The 20,942-nt window shown below is 36.0% G+C and overlaps 1 protein-coding gene across 1 annotated transcript in view; it reads right to left on the reverse strand.

The window, feature by feature from the left end:
* Positions 1-20,439, reverse strand: part of LOC107699012 (SEC14 domain and spectrin repeat-containing protein 1-like) — a 49,452-nt gene extending 29,013 nt beyond the window's left edge. The window contains exons 1-7 of the mRNA XM_016500159.1: positions 20,331-20,439; positions 18,126-18,189; positions 17,020-17,105; positions 15,004-15,112; positions 13,451-13,541; positions 10,150-10,263; positions 2,375-2,488 (exon numbers count right to left, since the gene is read on the reverse strand). Coding sequence (XP_016355645.1) covers positions 2,375-2,488; positions 10,150-10,263; positions 13,451-13,541; positions 15,004-15,112; positions 17,020-17,074 — 483 coding nt within the window. The 5' untranslated portion in view covers positions 17,075-17,105; positions 18,126-18,189; positions 20,331-20,439. The remainder of the gene's footprint in view (positions 1-2,374; positions 2,489-10,149; positions 10,264-13,450; positions 13,542-15,003; positions 15,113-17,019; positions 17,106-18,125; positions 18,190-20,330) is intronic.
* Between the last annotated feature and the right edge of the window lie 503 nt (positions 20,440-20,942).

Consider the following 20,942-nt stretch of genomic DNA (forward strand, 5'->3'; position numbering starts at 1 on the left):
CACATAGACCGCGAACTAGGGCTGCACGATAAATCGCATGCGATATTTAACGCGCATCTTATCGGTAAAGCCGGTTCTGTAATCAGCGGTAAATCTCCATCACCTACGGGCTTTCAAATTGAGCAGCATTAACTACACAGAGCCGTTGTTCACTGACGAGCTGCGCAAAACCACGTTCATATTCGCGCGATTTTTGGCGCAGCTCGTCAGTGAACAACGGCTCTGTGTAGTTAATGCTGCTCAATTTGAAAGCCCGTAGGTGATGGAGATTTACCGCTGATTACAGAACCGGCTTTACCGATAAGATGCGCGTTAAATATCGCATGCGATTTATCGTGCAGCTCTATATAATATTATATATTATAATATATTACCCCCCACACACACACAAATTAAAAAACTCACCGGATCTACACGAATCACACAAATGACCCATTTTGAATTCAAAACGGCAAATTTCGCCGAAAGGTGACATGTTTGCATCCCTGGTAAATGAAATTTATATTAAAATTAAGTACAAATAAAATATAAATGAGATGATACCTTGACAGCTAACTGAAACAAATTACGTTGAAGCACTAAACTAATTAAAGCTAAATATAAATATATAAGTACATAAAACAAATCAATAATTTAACATGTTAATAAATACTATAATAATAAACTACATGGTTTCAACTAAACAGCCACCATTAAGTAGATTCAAAATGCAAATAATTAGCTATGTTTTCCACACTATTTTCAGTGTATGAATATAAGAAGAATGTTTATAATATTTAATTTACTTAAAGTTAATTTATATTAACCAATACAACTCAATTTAAAAAAAAGAAGAAAAAAAACATTGTTGCTAAAACATTTTGATTTAAAATATGTCTGAACATATTGTGAATCAGGGTTATGAATCAATTCGTTAAAACCATTTGATTCCCAGAAATAAACTGATTCACAGAAATGAACTAGTCTAATGACACTGCCTTTAGAAAACTACAAAACGGCATGTTAAAATTACACCAATCTACAGGGCTGCGGCTCTCCAGGACCGGAGTTCGCCACCCCTGATTTATACAATGCATTAAAGGCCTATAATTAAAATGATTAACACTGCTGTCAACAATGAAAATTAAGAGCAGCTTTATTTCATGCACTGATTTTCAAAAACAACCTGTTTAACGCAAAATACGTTTCTTCTCATGTTTTTCACTATACAGGCCACAAGAGAAATGGGATATATTATACTTTTATATATTAAAGAAGTATAATATTAGGGCTGCACGATAAATCGCATGCGATATTTAACGCGCATCTTATCAGTAAAGCCGGTTCTGTAATCCTACACAGAGCCGTTGTTCACTGACGAGCTGCGCAAAACCACGTTCATATTCGCGCGATTTTTGGCGCAGCTCGTCAGTGAACAACGGCTCTGTGTAGTTAATGCTGCTCAATTTGAAAGCCCGTAGGTGATGGAGATTTACCGCTGATTACAGAACCGGCTTTACCGATAAGATGCGCGTTAAATATCGCATGCGATTTATCGTGCAGCTCTATATAATATTATATATTATAATATATTACCCCCCACACACACACAAATTAAAAAACTCACCGGATCTACACGAATCACACAAATGACCCATTTTGAATTCAAAACGGCAAATTTCGCCGAAAGGTGACATGTTTGCATCCCTGGTAAATGAAATTTATATTAAAATTAAGTACAAATAAAATATAAATGAGATGATACCTTGACAGCTAACTGAAACAAATTACGTTGAAGCACTAAACTAATTAAAGCTAAATATAAATATATAAGTACATAAAACAAATCAATAATTTAACATGTTAATAAATACTATAATAATAAACTACATGGTTTCAACTAAACAGCCACCATTAAGTAGATTCAAAATGCAAATAATTAGCTATGTTTTCCACACTATTTTCAGTGTATGAATATAAGAAGAATGTTTATAATATTTAATTTACTTAAAGTTAATTTATATTAACCAATACAACTCAATTTAAAAAAAAGAAGAAAAAAAACATTGTTGCTAAAACATTTTGATTTAAAATATGTCTGAACATATTGTGAATCAGGGTTATGAATCAATTCGTTAAAACCATTTGATTCCCAGAAATAAACTGATTCACAGAAATGAACTAGTCTAATGACACTGCCTTTAGAAAACTACAAAACGGCATGTTAAAATTACACCAATATTCACAGTGTTATTTCATTTTACTTTGCCAGCTATATCACATGAATATATCATGAATACATTACCCAGTCTATTAACTACAATAACCCTGATTCACTGTGGTCTACCAGTAAAGAGAGCAATTTAAAATTGAAAATAAGGGATTTTGTTCTCACCAATCTTTTGTTAAGCCAGTCCAAATGATCATAAACCAGACTCCCGCCAAATTCATCTGTAAGCTGGCATGGTTCAATGTAGCGTGTGAGTTTATTGGCAGAAACCAGAATCACCTGAAACGGAGACAATTACCTCTCAGGTATGACTGAAAACCAAAGCTATTTCAACATCTGTGCTTAGAATATTAATAGACCAGAAAGTAAAACCATCCCGACCCATTTTGGAAAATAAATGGTAGTAACAGAGGGCAAAGTGCAGCATTCACTAATGTTATCAATTAAACAGGCATATGTGCATGTAATGTAGCATAATCTAAAACCACACAAGACCTTCTGCAGCAGAAATGTCATGCAAGGTTAATATCCATGAATAATTTATTTGATATTTGAAGGCATATAGGACAAACTCTGCAGGTGACGCAGCCCTTCTGCCGGGTCAAAATCAAAAACCGTCACTTAGTGTCAGTCACCCAAAACTATTAAAACAAGGGGATGATTATAGCTTTTTATATAGTGTTGGCTGTTAGCATTTAAAAAAAAAAAAAAATATATATATATTAACATAAGAAGGGTTTACACAGCCAAATATTAATAATTATGAGCATAATAAAGATGTTAATAATACACTTTACATTGTGTCTAAGAACACTTACTTATCTTTGGTAAAAAAAACAAAACACATGTAATAGACAATTGAATTATCACAACAACAACAACAACAATAATTACTACTATTTTTATTATTATTATTTGTGCATGATGACAATTAATATGATTATATATAAGATATTATATTTTTTTAAAAATCACAATATTTTATTGTTATTATTATTACTATTATTATTCCTATGACAAAAACTATTTGACTGCTTTCCTTAGACATAAAATACAGTGTAAAGACTGTCTGATGTCCAAATTAAGTAGTTTAAAAAAATAATACTACAACCATATCTGACAATTGAATATTTCTGTATAATGACAACTGATGATAACTATAATGTATATGACGTTGTTGTTAATATATTTCATATGATGACAAATAAACTAGATATTTGACTGTTTAAACAAAATACTACAGCGTAAGAAACTGGTGTTCAAATTAAATACTTAAAATAGTATAACAATATCTGACAATAATATCAATAATAATAATAATGAATAAATTATTATTAATAAATGCTTTATAATGATGAATAACCTATATATTTGACTGTTTTGACTGCTGTACATAAACTAGCAGTGTAGGAGACTGATGTCCCTCACACCACTCAGCAGTCTTTCTTTTCAGATAACCAGCTTAAATCAATATTTCATGTCTATTTACTTATTTAATTGGTATGTTGCCATGTAATAAGGACAAATGTACAATCAGCTGCTCATTAATGCAAAACAAAACCGTTTACAGCTGCCAAGCAGTGTAACAACTTGGTGCATTAAGATGAGAAGAAGGCTCATTAAATCAGAATTTAGAAGTGGAAGCTTAAGTTATGCTATAAATGCAAATGTTAATCATTACTATGTCTGTGCTTTATGTATGCCGTCTCAAAAATGAGATCCCTCCACCCTGCACTTTGGTGTGTGGACAGGAAGAGACAGACAGCACAGCTGTCTTTACAAATATGTTCAGCTGAGTCAACACACGGGACGGAGGGACAAGGCCTTGCTGCAAACAAATCCGGCCTGCGTTCCAGCATAGAGGAGAGGGAAAAATATTTTGGATTCATAATATCTGGGGTATATTACTCACAGGATGTCAGGGGTGTGTTTGCCTCCGCCGTGTGGCTGTCTGCCTGGGACAGTTTGAGAAAAAAGCCTCTTCAAGTATGAGCCACAGTGAGGTTTGTTTCATGTCAGTTTCACAAATTCTCTCTAACAGGAGTTCTTACACCTAAAAAGCCTTGTTTTGAGCTGTGAAGTTTCCGTGGCAGATACTAAAATGCAGTTTGAGCACAAAAGCTTTTGAACTGTATATCGCCTTATCTCCTTCTGCCATGACATCACTGCAAATCCACAGATGGAAGCGTGCAGAGAAAATAAAAAAAAAATCCAACACCTTTCTCAAATGATATAACAATGCTGCCACCACTCATATTCCAAATCTGTAAGCTGTAATTTTTTTCATTAAAACAAAACAAAGAAAAAAGAAATAAATAAACCAATGAAGAAAAGATAAAGAGAAGCACCCTTAAAAATAGTCCACATTATTTCTACAATATCTATTTGAAATCATCCATTAACTGTGTGATGAACAGACAGAGTAATAATCTTCAACTCTCATCACATTCATATTTTAGTTGCCTGTTTTGTTATTTTTAAATAAAGGCATTAAAAGTTTAACAGCAGGTTTGGTGTCATTGACACCACTGATTCTTGCATATATTGTAACAGGACAAAGTGTGGGGAATAAGATTTAAGAGCTATAGCAGAGGAGAAATTCTTAGTGGAATGATCGCACAAAGCTGTCATGATTTCAGAAGCTTTTTTGAGCCTTGACATCTATGGTCAATCTGAACTCTCTGTGTCAGGAAAAAAAAACAAAACATAAGTGCAGTATGCAGGTAAATAAATGACCATTTTCATTTTGGGGTGTACTACGCCTTTTAAAAACCATCTGCTCACCAAACTTTTAATCGGTCTATTTAATCAAAGTAATGTGTGCTCTCCTCACACACAGTGACCCTGAGTGCAGGGACGCAACAGCTTGGACGTGTGCCAGCGGTGCCCTCACATCTGCAAGGTCAGCTGGAGGAGATTAAACACTGCGTCTGCTAAAGCTCTCTGATCAATACAGTCCCCTAAAGGAGCTCGCGTTCTGGTAACCTTGCAAGAATTTTTAAAAAGCACAAGCAAAAACAGAAAAAAATGCTGCGCTCTCAGGTGCATAAAACAGAAGGGGAAATTCAAAATTCCTAAATTTTGGGGTCTGTAAGATTTATTCATTTTTTTAAATGAATTCTTTCATTTCAGCAAGGACACATTAAATTGATGAAAAGTAAAGATATCTGTAATGTTTGAAAAAGTCACTTTTCAAATAAATGCTGTTATTAATTTATTCCAAGAATTCTGCAAGAAAAAAAAAAGTATCACAGTTTCCACAAAAAGTCGAATCAGCACAACAGTTATTTAACACTGATAATAAAAACTGTTTCTTCAGCACCAAATCAGCATATTAGAGTTTCTAACATATCATGTGACACTGAAGATTAGAGTAATGGATGACAATTCAGCTTTGCCATCACATGAATAGATCACATTTTAAAATGCATTTAAATAGAAAACGCCATTTTATATTGTAAAATTTGTAATATTTCACAATATTAGTACTTTTACAGCATCAAATAAATGCAGCTTTGGTAATAACAAGAGACGTCTTTGAAAACAAAAAAAAAAATCTTACTGACCCCAAACATTTGAACAGTAGTGTTTAGTTAAGTTGTTTCTAATGAGAAATAACACCTGAGTAATAATGCTAAGCTAAGTTAAGCGAAGCTAAAATAAAATTTACTGAGCAGGGTGGCTGATATAATGTGAATTCATGTATTACTGCAATAAAGCTTAAAACTAATTTTACACAAAAGCTTAAAATGAACCTAAACAAATCATCCGAATTTTTTTTTTAAAGTTGTATTTACATATATAATATGCTAAACACTCAATGGCTACCAATACAGTCATCAGCTAATGCAATGCGATTCAAAATGTCAAAACTGACCTTGCCAATAAATAAATCAATGGGTCAAGATTTGGCTGGTTAGCAGGATCCACTTAGCCTCTGCTGGCAGATGTCAATAATACAACAACTGGCTGAAAAAGCAGCTTTTTGTCACTGAAGGCCTTGCTCTTTCAGCAAGCAACGTATGAATCAAAAATTAAAAATAGACAGCATATTCCAGGTATCACAGACCTCTTTGATACCAGTCAATCGCTCTCAACTCCCTTTGTTTTAAAGGAAAGTGAATCTCAGCATCAGCATCTTGAACTCCTTAAAGGAAAGAAAAATCAGCAATAATAAGCATAAAAAATGTGCAGTCCAGTAACAGATGGTCCTATGGACCCTAAGTGGCAGTGAAAGAGGATCCACTTATTTAATAAGGCCTCCGGGTCTTTCCCTTCCCATATGCTCACTTATGCCTGGCCAAGCATCAGTGATGAAGAGGTTCTTGGGCAGAATGATTAATGGGTGCATATGGTCCTCATGCACCTCAGCGAGCGGCCGCATGTACAAATCCCCCATTCAAGTATGGATCCTCAAGTAGGTCAAGAGTATGGTAATGACCGTTTTCACTAGTCTCCGTATTCAAGCCTCCACTTCCTAATGCTGATACACTGACCTCCATTCAGTCAAAACTGTGCCATCTGGTAGTTGTAATCAGCTAGAGGGGCCTGCTGGCCCAGATCACAGCGCAAACAACACAATGACCCCAACAAACATACACATACAGAGGTTTCTATTTAGGAGACAGTGGTTCAACTGTCCTTCGAAACACGTCATCCAGCTCTTGGCAGGATCCGTGTGATGGTTTCCAGGCAACATGGCGTTATTGGTTCATGCCCAGTGAGGGCACGGAGCAAGACAGCCAGACAAATGAGTGTTCGGTTCGAGGCCAGGCACATACTCATCACCGCACATACTATGCACGGCTGCGTACTATAGTGCACATCTGCACGATCATGTTACGGTTACATTCACATACAGCCTGCTCCTAAAGTGCATGCCGGAGGGCCGCCCATTTAACACAAACACCACCGGCTGCCAACTTCACCTATTTTCTTCATGGCCCAATTAGGAGGAAACATTGCGGTCTGCTCTAATTTATGATATTACATGAGAGATGATGAAATGGAGAGATCTATTAAAGTGAAGGATCCAAACCAACTTATTTGAAACAGTCCCTTATATAGTGATTTAAACACTTACTACATGCTTAAAGGGATAGTTCACCCAAAAATGAAAATTTGATGTTTATCTTCTTACACTCAGGGCATCCAAGATGTAGGTGACTTTGTTTCTTTAGTAGAACACAAACGAAGATTTTTAACTCAAACCGTTGCAGTCTGTCAGTCATATAATGGAAGTGAATGGGAATCACGGCTTTGATAGTAAAAAAGAGCATACACAAACAAAACCAAATTAAACCCTGCGGCTCGTGACTATACATTGATGTGTAAAGACACGAAACGATCGGTCTGTGCAAGAAACTGAACAGTATTTATATCGTTTTTTTACCTCTGATGCACTGCAATGTCTGAACTGTCCTGAGCGCGTTCCCAAAAGCCGGCGCGTGATGCGTCTTCTTGCTTTACGGCGGATCACAGACTTATAAGTGCATTGCCACCACCTATCACTCAAATGGACCATTGACACTCCTAATTGAGATTGTAGATAGAGTGTCAATGGTCCATTTGAGAGATAGGTGGCGGTAATGCACTTATAAGTCTGCGATCCGCCATAAAGCAAGAAGAAGAAGACGCGTCATGCGCCGGCTGTTGAACGCGCTCAGGACGCGCTCAGGACAGTTCAGACATTGCAGTGCATCAGAGGTAAAAAAACGATATAAATACTGTTCAGTTTCTTGCACAGACCGATCGTTTCGTGTCTTTACACATCAATGTATCGTCACGAGCCGCAGGGTTTAATTTGGTGTTGTTTGTGTATGTTTTTTTTACTCTCAAAGCCATGATTCCCATTCATTTCCATTATAAGACTGACAGACTGCAACGGTTTGAGTTAAAAATCTTCGTTTGTGTTCTACTGAAGAAACAAAGTCACCTACATCTTGGATGCCCTGGGGGTAAGCAGATAAACATCAAATTTTCATTTCTGGGTGAACTATCCCTTTAATGTACTACTCATTAGGGATGCACCAATCAAAATTTAACTAAATACATACTTAAAAAATACCTATACTAATAAGACGATTTTTGCAAGGTAAACAATTAAATTATTTTTGTAGCTCTGCTAAAGATTCTATTACATTTATGGAGTTATTAAAGAATAACTTTAAATGAGTACTGGATGACAGAAAAGGTCAAGTGAATGTAAAAATTATTTGAACCAACAACCAAGTCAGAATTAGTTTCAATGTAATGGGGGTAATAAATGAATTATTATAAATACATTTCTAACATCACAAATGGAACTCAAAGGAAAAAATGAGGAAAAAATACTTAAAATGAAATAAACATTTTTGTTTTGCAGCAGTTTCCCGTATGATTAATTCAGACATGCCCAGATGTGCTGCATGACCTTTAAATCGCTAAAACCATGCTCGCTGAGTCCTGACAAATAAATGAGAAAGGAAACCATTGTATTAGTGTCAGTAATAGGGTTGTGACGTTGAGGAAATTTTCCCACCGGTTAATCGACGTGTGACAATACTGGTATCACCGTAGGGGCAGGGGCGTTCCCTCTTTTCCTCGCTTTCCTTCGCTTTTAAATAGCTTGCAAAAGCAGCGTGCGCATTTTACTTAAACTTTCAAATAGCGGCAATTCGGCGTAAAGCAATTGTTCATTTTTAGTTCGTTTGAATTTTCCCTCTTTTCCCTTCGCTTTTAAATAGCTTAAAAGCACCGTGCACATTTTACTTTGACGCCGAATTGCTGCTAATTCAAAAGTGAATTGCTTGAATGCAACAACAAAATACAACGTCAAACTCACTTTAGCCTATATATAAAACATAGAACTTTTATTAACAAAACGAATAAAAATACATCAGGCTATAGGGCAGGCTATGCCTAATATAAAATAACAAATAAATTACATAAAGTTTAAATAGGTAGCCTATACAAAACTGGAAATAAGTAAACATGTATAATATATAACCAAATAAATAAGAAATGTAGAAAGTTTATTAGCAAAACGAGTAAGAAAGCTTGGAGGCACGGCATACACCTTGACGTCAAATAAAATAAATAAATGACACAAAGTTTAAATAAAGTAAAAATCAGGGCTTAACAACGGTATCACCGTCAGCACCGTCTATAGCGGCAAGCCTAGTCAGTAACAAAAGCATAGTCTCACAGTGAAGCCCCAGACCATTGTAAATGAAGATGTGCAGCTTCTGTATTTGGAGTTTCATTATTCACAGCGAATGCAGGAAATTACCTACTTATACACATGAGATCCTTCGGGCATTACTAATTAAATACACAGTCTGTGTGATTGTATTATGCATAGCTATACAAAGTGATGATGCAGTGGTCAGATGTATATGGAAATCACAGTGGAACCATTCTAAATAGTCCATTTAGGATGAACAAAAAAGCTGAGGTTTTAAAAAAACACATTTTGGGGAAAAACGAAACAAAAACAAAAAAGAAAAGGTTTAATTAAATAATTGAGTGCTGAAATTGCTAAAATGTGAAAGAAAATCTAACAATAACATCAGCATGTCCAAACTTGGAAGTGGAAGTGTTATCCTGTTTATTTTGTGGCATTTTCCTCACAACTTTATTGTTTGACTTAAAGAGATTATTTAAAGGTACCATTTCCTGTACAGCTGTTTTGGACAATATGTATTGTGAGGTCAATGTACAAATAAAACTGTTGCAACAGTATCTGTATACATTTGCGGTTCCAACCTCTAACCAATCGTACCACAAGATACCACTCAACATGCAACTGCAACCAGTCACAAAATTAAAAGTTTAGGAGTTACATTTTCATGTTTGATCACCAAGTACTTGTGTACTTGTACCCATCCCTAATGTCAAATACAGATAAGTCAAAGTGTAGCTCTTTGTCCACCAAAACAAAACACCTCTAGTATACTTACCTCAAAGCCAAGCCTGTCCTTCTCCTTCCAGAAGCAGAAATGGGGCACTTTTTTGTCCCAGAATTCATCAGGTTTCACCACACAGACAAGAGAGACCTCAGCTGGGATCACATTCTAAGAGGAAAAAAAAAACAAAACATCAGTTCACACTCCAGCTCCAAAGAACAAACAAATAAGATAAGAGGTGCATTTTCTTTTCATTCAACAATAGTGATGGATCAATCATTGATATACAGATATAAAAGCGGATAGAGGTTAGGCTTGCCGCGATAGACGGTGATACCGGTGTAACCGAACACCGGTTACGTCACTTGCCCACCGCGTCACCGACCCCCACCATCGTTTTGATTTTTTTATAGTCATAAAAATAATTTAGTCGAGTAAAAGAACAGACACTACAATTAAAAACTGAACGCGGCTGCTCAATGCAGCGTGCCGAACGACAGTTGCATCATGGATCAGATTTCATTTCTCCAGTGAGGAGAGTGAGTCGAGCTAACTGACAAGAAGAGTGGGGTGAGACAGACAAGACGATCGCGGATGAGTTTCGAAACGAAACGCAAAAGCGCCTGTTTGGCAATATTTTGGATTTTGAAAAGCCTGCTGACTTTTGCCGTTTATCTAAGGTGATTTTGGGAGTTTTTTTAAACATTTGTTTCTTATTTAATTGGTTCCACATTGTTTGCTGGTTTTTACTTTATTTAAACTTTGTGTCATTTATTTTATTTGACATCAAGGTGTATGCCATGCCTCCAAGCTTTCTTACTCGTTTTGCTAATAAACGTTCTACGTTTCTTATTTATTTGGTTATATATATTATACATGTTTACTTATTTCAAGTTTTGTATACCTATTTAACTTTATGTAAGTTATTTGTTATTTTATATTAGGCATTGCCTTCCCTATAGCATGGTGTATTTTTATTTGTTTTGTTAATAAAAGTTCTATGTTTTATATATACGCTAAAGTGAGTTTGACGTTGTATTTTGTTGTTGCATTCAAGCAATTGACCTGCCGCTAATTCGAAAGTGAAAGTAAAATGCGCACGGCGCTTTTAAGCTATTTAAAAGCGAGGAAAAGAGGGAAAATTCAAACGAACTAGAAACGAACAATTGCTTTACTCCGAATTGCCGCTATTTGAAAGTAAAATGCGCACGCCATTTAAAAGCGAAGGAAAGCGAGGAAAAGAGGGAACGCCCCCACGGTGATACCGGTATTACCGGTGTTGTCACACGTCGATTAACCGGTGGGAAAATTTCCTCACCGTCACAACCCAAATAGAGGTAACATAAACCTTTCAGATTGAGTTTACTCAACATAAGGTAAAATACACTAATGAATTCTACTGAACCTCCTGGTCTGAAGGACAGTTTGATTTCAGAACAAATTCTCATACTTTAGGTAATTCTCGTGCCTAAAGCTCACAAATGGTGAAAAGGCTTAGAGATAGAAGTACTGCATTCTATTTCTAAATCACATCTGTAAGGTCTGTTGAAATGAAGGTTATCTGCACACAGCAAACGTACAACGCACTCAACTGAAAACTGCAGGTCATGCGGGGGACACGTCAAGCAGAGAACAGGGTGAGGCTTTGCCATCTCCACCACCAAAAGTCTAAGCTAAATTACACAAATCTACAAGGCAGAAACCACTTTAACATGTTGAACGATTCAGGAGCTTTCTTTGGCAAATCAATGTTGCAATTTATGATAAAATATTCCATATGCTACATTCTATTCAAAGTGGATGTTACAAGGTCTTGTTTTTGTTCCTCAAACATTGTTTTTCTTCACAAATATATTCAATAAATTCAATAGTGACTTTCAAATTAGCAATACAATCAAACTTAATGAATAAATTTCATCCTAAGCCTGAAGCTAATGCTGTTTTAATGCTGTCTTCAAGCTGCTATTTCCTTTAGGAAATCTAATGCCTGAAACAAAATGACAAGCACAAAACTGCAAGTGTTTGTATGCCAACAAGGGGTCTTTGTAATAATTCAATTGCAAAAAATAATTCACTACCGTTCAGTTTAGGATCAGTAAAATGTTTCTTTTTTATTAAGTTTTTGAAAGAGCAAAAACACTAATGTTTAAATATTCACCAATGCTGCATTTATTTAATAAAAAAATACAGTAATAACAATAATATTATGAAATATTACAATTTAAAATAACTGCTTTTCTCATTAACTATGTGCATTGCCGGAGTATCGCCTTGTTTGTGCAACGTCATACACTAGCGGCATCATTTCACAACACACATCTCCAAGTTGGAAGTTTAGCTTTAAGTGGCATTCAATTGTGATCCTCTAATCTTTGGGATTAGAAATTCTGACTTGGATACAGGATTTGGACTATTCAAAAAAAAAATAAAAAGCAAGCAACGATTAATACAGGGGCTATAGGATATCTCCCCATTCAATTAAAAGAGCCAACCACCTGGTTTTCACATCAAAACATGCGTCTTAGCTGGCACATCCTGAAGAAAGCATTTTAGCACAATTTCAGCTAAATTTATAATACCACTGTCGCTAAAATTTTATTGCTATTGCCTAGAACAGTGTTTCCCAACCGGGGTGCCGTCTGTCGAGAGCTGGGGTGCCGTGTAAAAAATCCTTTTTTAATATTTTTAAATTGCTAAAATGTTCAAAAAAGCATCTATTATATAATATCCATTTCTGATGTCGCCAATAATTAGAGATGCACCGAAATTCCAGCTGCCAAAAATTAGTTCACCGAAAATTAGTTTCACTTTCACGTTAAAAAAAGGTTGGGAAACACTGGCCTAGAAAATAGCTGTCCAGAGGAACTGCCAAGATGGCCACTTAGTGACTGGACTTGCATTTTGGGACTTTGACGGAACGCAGAATAAGTCATAATATAAAATAAAAGCCTAAGTTTACAGCAGCAATTCAGTGGTGTGTCCCATAAACAGGGGAAAATAACAGGGCAGAACAAGCATCCATTCTGTTCAACAAAGCTCAGTCAATGATTTCCAACAACACAATGCCCTCAAAACCAGGGAAGGCCACCAACACACATAACCGCATGGGCTTCTCATAATAGCACTGAAATCTCATTATTTACAGGTATTGCTTCAGAAGTGACTTGCGATTAGTGATTAGAGGGGAGTTAAGCACTCATTAAATAATCACCACAAATATTAAATGGGGTTCATTAGTGAAAAAAAAAACAAGAACCAGATGTCAAAGAAACAAGAACATACGTTTCACATAAACTACTTCTCCCTTGCTGTTTTCCGCCGAACAAAAACAAAACCTAAAAATCTATTTTCCTACCTGCAACATCAGAACAACAGTCTTCACTATATTCCACTGAGACTTCCTGCCGTCGACGATGACAGTGAAACCACGAGCTTTGCACTTCTCGCTGCAAAGATACAACAGAAAAACATGACATTTTATTCAGTTACATAACACCAATACATGTTGTCAGTCCACATACAATGAATCAATTACAATGACTCCACTGTGGCTTTGTTGTTAAACAGACTAATTTGTTTGTTCTGTGGTGGCATTTTAAAAATGAATAAACTGAGCTTGTGTGAGTCACAGATTCCAAGAAACATGTATTCAATCATACAGTTACCATTTTGGTTTGTAAAAAGAAAAAAAAAACTTTTTAGGGCTGAACAACACTTCTTTTCATTCTTTGAGGGAAGAGAACAGCCAACTCACCCTGTAAAATGCCTCTAAAAATGTCACCAGAAAATAATTTGGAGAAGGTCACTATAAAAGCATTGAAAAACAAAAGGGACTACAGAACCAGTGACGGTCTTACTGCCAGCGGTCATGTGAGGCTCGACTGTCAGACTTTAACTTATTAATTATCTTCAATAATAGGATCAGATTAAAGCAATATATACTGTGTGTTACCTTGATTTTCACCATGGCTAATGTACATGAAGCACATGCTAAGTACCTAAACACATTTTTCTTAGGTAAAAATTCAAGATGTAATTGTTACTACATTTGTTATTGACTAATATTAGACTTTTATTATTTATTAGTATCATTAAACAATGAATATTTAATTGTTCACACGCATGTCCCCTATTTTTACAATACTTTTTTTTTTTTTATCTAATAATGCTCAGCTCATCTTTAAAAACACTAATAATCAAATAACACTTAAATATTAACATTTAGCAAAATTAATATCCATCTCTAATATCCATTTTCATACTACACATACTATAAATTTGATTTTAAAAATGCAATGACTGATTCTAAATCTTAGTCTTTAAAAGTGTTGAATTATAGTAAATAAATGGTAATTCACAATTCACAGTGATGAAGAAACCAACAGCAATGATAAAGAACTGTTCAATAAATATATTAATCGACCCCAAGAATTAGAATACAATTATTCTTTATAAAGCCTGTGGCTGCAAAACAACACAGCAACTTGGTATGAACACAGAATGTGCATAATTATCCACTGGTTTAGGACATGTTTCATCCAATCAGAATTCAGAATCAGAACAATTCATTTCATATAAAAAAAAAATCAATACAGTAAAATACAAAAGTACAAACTAACAATAAACATACAGCAAAATCTTTCCAGAGCTTAGAACCTAAAAGACCTTCAAAGGTCTGGAGAAATCAATAAAAGCAATTTTTTGAACTTCTAACCACAGTCTGACTATGAATTATGGCCACTTTCCATTCCATGTGTGAATACCGTAACAGTGTGAATTATAATTACAGTGATCAGACTAATGCTCCATTTCTGCTCTCAATGCTTTGACAGCTGCTTGCTTGATATACAGCCTTTGCAATGGAGTAATACATTCATTTCAAGAAAGGTTTCCAAAGCTGTGTTTTACCTGGGAATACCAAGTAGGTAATCCAGGGTGGCACTGAGCTCCTCCATGCTGGTCTGTTCGGTGCACAGTGGGATGGTCAGGATCAAACCACTGCGCCTGTCCTTGCCTCCTGAAAAACCAAACAGGCCGAGTCAGGAAATATGCAGAAAATCCAGCAGCATAGAGTGAAATATGACGTACAAATGGAAAAAGAGTGTCAGAGTGTGAGGCTTTAAGGAAAAGATTGACAAAAACATTACTGAAGTAATACAAAAAGCTATTACAGGAGACATCGCAACCTACAATTAATGCACAGTATGCTGCTGACTATGGGAACATGCACCGTTTCAAGGACACCAAGCATGAAATGCTTCAGTATAAGCTTTCATTATCCAATTTAGTGCAAAAATAAATACTGTTGAGGCACAGTGCATCTCAACAAGATGATAATAATTCAAAGAACTTATAGTCCATTTTGCCAATGTTCTTGTTGACATGTAAGTGGCATTCAGAAGACTTTTTTCGAAGCAAGAACCATGCTGACACAAAAATACAACCATTAGTCTATGGTAAAAGACAAAGCAGCCTCATACCCTGATAATACTGAATTTTGGAAGGCATATAAAATAAGATCCTAAAGAACATACAAATGAAAGTCATTTTTCCATATGTGGCATTGCTGTCAGAGATGAGGTCTGAGGGACTTTACATGTTGAGCCGTTGTGGTAGTTGTCATGTAGTTATAGTTGATATAGAACAATTTAAAAACTATAACTATATTGTTATCATTTTAGTTATCCTTGGTAAGAACGGGACTTTGGAGTCCAGCTTGCGTAAATAATTAATCAAATAAAATAAAAATACTTCCAATTATTTGCCCCCACAAAATGCCTTGCTAACACTCTCTGAAACAAATATGTAAAGCAAACAGGAGATGAAACTAATGCTGCCTGAGACACAGTCCATCATAGCAAACAAGAAAGCAAGTGAAGGGTTTCAAATCATCACTTGGCACTGTCCGTTTTATCGGATAGCAGCTTATTTCTGGCTCACCGCTATAGTCACATCTAATCATGAAATGCGAATAGAGTATTCACTAGGGTTGTGACGTTGAGGAAATTTTCCCACCGGTTAATCTACGTATGACAACACCGGTAATACCGGTATCACCGCGGGGGCGGGGCGTTCCCTCTTTTCCTCGCTTTCCTTTGCTTTTGCTTGTAAAAGCGGTGTGCATTGTAGTGTCTGTACTTTTACTGAACTAAATGATTTTATTACTATAAAAAAATCTAAACGACGGTGGGGGTTGGTGACCCGGTGGGCAAGTGACGTAACCGGTGTTGCGGCTTAACACCGGTATCACCGTCAGCACCGTCTATCGCGGCAAGCCTAGTATTCACATCACGGACTACACTGGAGAGGAGGGAGGCCTGCAGCAAACTCATTTCTGTAACGCTATGAGTAGGGCTGCACGATTATGACAAAAATCATAATTGTCGATTATTCCCTTGAAATTGTAATTGCGATTATTAATTACGATTATCACAATTTACATTGAATGATGTTTATACCATTGTTTAATGCAACTGCATGCCGTATTTTTATATGAAAATAAACAAGCTGAAAACACTAACTGAAAAACTTTTAGTGCTTTTCTATAGTATTAAGCCTCAAATGTCAACTATACATCGGATTGGTTTCTTCTTTAAATTATAAAAAAGTAAAAAAATTAATTATTTTAATTTTAGTATAACATTATAATACAATGGGAAAAACCCTTAAGATAACATGTAGAAAGAAATAAAATGCATCTTAAGCACGCAGAATAACATAAGTGGACTTTGAACGATTAATTGCCGCTTTGAACGATTACGTAATTGTGGCATCCATAATTGTAATCACGATTAGAAATTCAATTAATTTTGCAGCCCTAGCTATGAGACACAACTTTTTTTTTTGCTGCGCTACATTAAAATCATGAATTCAACACTTAAGTTAGCATCAAATCGCAAAATACTTTGTATTACTGGAATTTACCTGACAGAAAGGCCAGCTTTTTCTTCAGCACAGGCAGTATTTTGGTTGCCTCCATCTTGGAATGAGATTATTCTCTACTTATGCAGCTGCAAGAAGTTGACAACATAGTATCGTGTTAAGAATACATTGAAAGATAGATTCTCCCAAAAAATTTAAATTCTTTTGTGTTCAGCAGAAAATTAATTGAGGGGGAGTAAATGGCAGAATTGTAATCTTTGGCTGAATTATCCCTTTAAGATTCGGTTGAGACTTCATGTGAGATCATTTAGGGGGAAAATACCTGCATTTTCATGATTATAGCCCCAAAATGTCCCACAAATAAATAAAACTACATATGTGCCTATGGCACATAATAATTCAATGGATACTCTCCAGGCAGATGTAACATGCAGTTCTTCGGCAGATTTTAAACACAAAAACTGCTTTTATGTAAATTAAAGGAATAGTTTACCCTAAAATATGGACCACTGATGATAACACTATAACAAAAACATAAAATACAACAGCTTTGCATGAGGAACCAACCAACCAAAACTGAAGTCATTATTCACAGAACATCAAACCTGTTGTGACTGGTCATGGTTTACTCAACCTCATGTTGTTTCAGACCTGTATCACTTACATTCTTCTGCAGAACACGAAAGCTATTTTGAAGAATGTTGGCAACCAGGCGGTTTTTGTCCATAAAATGGAAGTCAACTGTAACCAAAATGGAGACAATTCTTAAAATATCTTATTTTATGTTCTACAGAACAAAGTCATACTGGTTTGGAACAACATTTGAGTGAGTAACTAATGGCAGAGCTTCAACTGAGTGGACTATTCCTTTAATGCCAAGTCACACACTGCATTCCTGTTCATTTTTATAATAAACACACAAGCGCAAATTTAAACAAAAGAGGTTTCCAACAAAACCCTTAACAGAGCAACATTCACCATGCCAGAAATACCAGAATGATACAAAAACAAGACAAGCAAAACAAGCAGAAAACTAGGTTAAATCACTAAGATTAGGCAACACTGGAACGTTCACAGCATGATTCAACTACATAGAGTCCTCAAATGCAGGCTGATCTAGATTTCAAAAAGCTGACAGTCTCGCTCACCTTCAACAGTGATGCAGCACATCAAGTACATTCCATCTCATGCGATTCCCTCCTGGTCCATGATCTGCAAAGAGGCAGAAAGATGTAAGAGAGGAGCAAAGCAAGAAGAGGAGGAGGAGAAAGGGAAAAACAGGACGTGTGGAAGAGTTACAGATAGTGAGAGAGAATGAAAAAGAAAAATCTACTTGGTGATTTGGATTCTGGCATCCAGCTTATAGCAATCACAGTTTGACCAATCTGAATACATCAGAATTAATTTGAGTGGTAAAACCCCTCTTCATATACTGCTGAGAATGGAAGTGGTCATGTAAGCATCCAATAATCAACCAGCAACAATCAATTGCTAGTAAAAGTCATACCAACTAAATGTCCATAAAAAAATGATTATCAGCAACCTCTTTAATGGCAATAAAAGATTTAGGGAGGATTGCAAAGGAAACATGGCTTGGCAAACTCATTTTAACATAAGCTGATGCACGGAAAAGCACCACATCATTTAGAAAAGGACAGCTCAGCAGCGATTACAAGGATTGCAGATGTGTCTGCAAGCCAGAAATGAGTGCTAGCAAAAAAAAAAAAAAGGCCTTTAGAAGAATTACATTGCACTGCTGAGCAAAGAACCATGCAACCCACTGACCAAACCCAATGCAAATGCCTGCCAATGCCCATGTTTGTGCAAATCTCTCCAAATGGTTCTAGGACGTAATAATCATTCTGCACGGTCACTGCATAAGCAAAACTGATTTCAACACCAACTTCAGCTTCAATATGAAAGAGGTGGCATATTTTGCATTTACAATGAATTAATTGAGTTACTGTAACACTAAAAGAATAACAAATAATTCAATCCAAAAGAGAAAGCACAAAAATGATGACTTTTAGGTCTATTAAGGATTGTGAAAGATTTTCATGACAACTTTCCCTCAGAGTTTCATAGCCAAAATACATCTGGATGTTTCTCTATGCAGTATTTTTTTTCGTTAATGTGAAGCAATGGGAAAAAAACATTAAAAAAAAACATTGTGCTGGATGAATACTTTAAATCATTAAAGAGAGACTGACATTTTCTTTGCATTAAGATTATGGTAGTTAAGCAAGTTGTCATGAAAATGTCACAACTCTAAAACAAAAATCTAAACATCGTATTTCACAACAAAACCACTGGTCCATTTCTTTGCATTATGCCAATTTCATGACGAATAGGCTTATTTTCCCATCAAAATTCACAATGCATTTCACATTCTTTCTCATGACTGTAATAGTCAGTCACAAGATTCTCTTTAATAGTCAGTTAGAGTGCTGCATTCAGGACAACCAATACTATTATGCAATGCTTTAATCTAGATAAGCACAAATGAAAAGTAGAACAATATCATGATTAGGCTGATTTCAGATTACAGTAATGAGAATCAGAGGATATGCTTACAAGTCATAAACAATGTCATTAAGTAAAAAAAACTCTTATTTAAGCAAAGCATAATTGTGTTCAATTCCTTTAATTAAATGAAGAGATAGGACTTGGACATGTTCTTGACAGCTCTTATGAGATTCACTCTACTTGTGCATGTCAGTGCAGCTCTAGAAACATAAACTTGGGCAGTTTAAGCATTCAAATTCATACTGTGGTCTTTGGGACTCATTTCTGGACACAAAGACAACAGTTGGCTAGTCCTGGGAATCAGTGTCTGGCCTCAAACCAACAGCTGGCTGAGAGTTGCAGGATTGAGTCGCTCGTGCTCTGGTGCTCAGGCGCGAGACAAAGACGGGATCCACCTATATGGCCTACATATTATTATGATTACAGGTCATCTGCGCAGTGAAACAATCCCCCTACTAACGACAACTTACAAGGCTGGGGTGTCATGGGAAAATACATATTTAAATGCAATTTGGTATTCATTTCACATGAGCATGAACCATATTTTCTGGCAGCGTGCATGGCTGCTGGCACGCGCGAGCCGCAGATCCGCATGCAATGACCTATATTTCATACTATGGAGGTTAATGCATGACTAACATGAATGCGGTGCGTTTTGGGGTTGAATACAAGGACAATCCCTGACTAACTTACCTTTGATGAACGTCGTTAATAACGCTGTGATTGTTAGCCCTGCTAAAGACGCGAATGCATGATCCATGTGCTTTCGCTCAGAACCTCACAGCATCCTTAATCACATTCATGGCTTATATGAAAAATAAAATTACCTTTCTCCGTATTGGGCCCCGGAGTCGATCTATGTTATTGATAATCGCCTTTGATACCGAGAAGAGACTCGGCGTTGTGTTTTGTTAGAAAGGGGCTGGTCCTGTTCATATAGCCCCTCCCACATGACAGCGTAAGGCGTGTCTCACACTGTAATGGGCGGGGTCTAGAGTTTCTTTAAACACACAGTGCACATTTTTTAAATAAATGAAATTAATATTTGTACAGTGATTGAGAGGAACGCCGACATCAAATGGGCCATGCAAAAATGTCCGAACAGTAAGTGAACATGAATTTGAAGAGAACATGAACATGAAGTGAATTTCTGGTTGGAGTGATGTTGTCATTTTTGCCATAGGAAAACTGTCAATATATTAAAACATCATCTGGATGTTTCTTGTTTTTGTTTTTTCCTCCTCTTATCAAAATGTTTCAAACTGAACATATTTTATTTTAAGAAATCAGTTGAAAGTTACAAAATGTTGAAACAGACATATGTTAGACAAATAAATATTTAAATACAACAGTAGCACTAAAGAAAGAAAGAAAGAAAGAAAGGGGGAGGAAGGAAGAAAGAAAGAAAGAAAGAAAGAAAGGGGAAGGAAGGAAGGAAG

The sequence above is a fragment of the Sinocyclocheilus anshuiensis genome, unplaced genomic scaffold (assembly GCF_001515605.1).
Source record: "Sinocyclocheilus anshuiensis isolate Anshui unplaced genomic scaffold, SAMN03320099.WGS_v1.1 scaffold18, whole genome shotgun sequence".
Classification (NCBI taxonomy): domain Eukaryota; kingdom Metazoa; phylum Chordata; class Actinopteri; order Cypriniformes; family Cyprinidae; genus Sinocyclocheilus; species Sinocyclocheilus anshuiensis.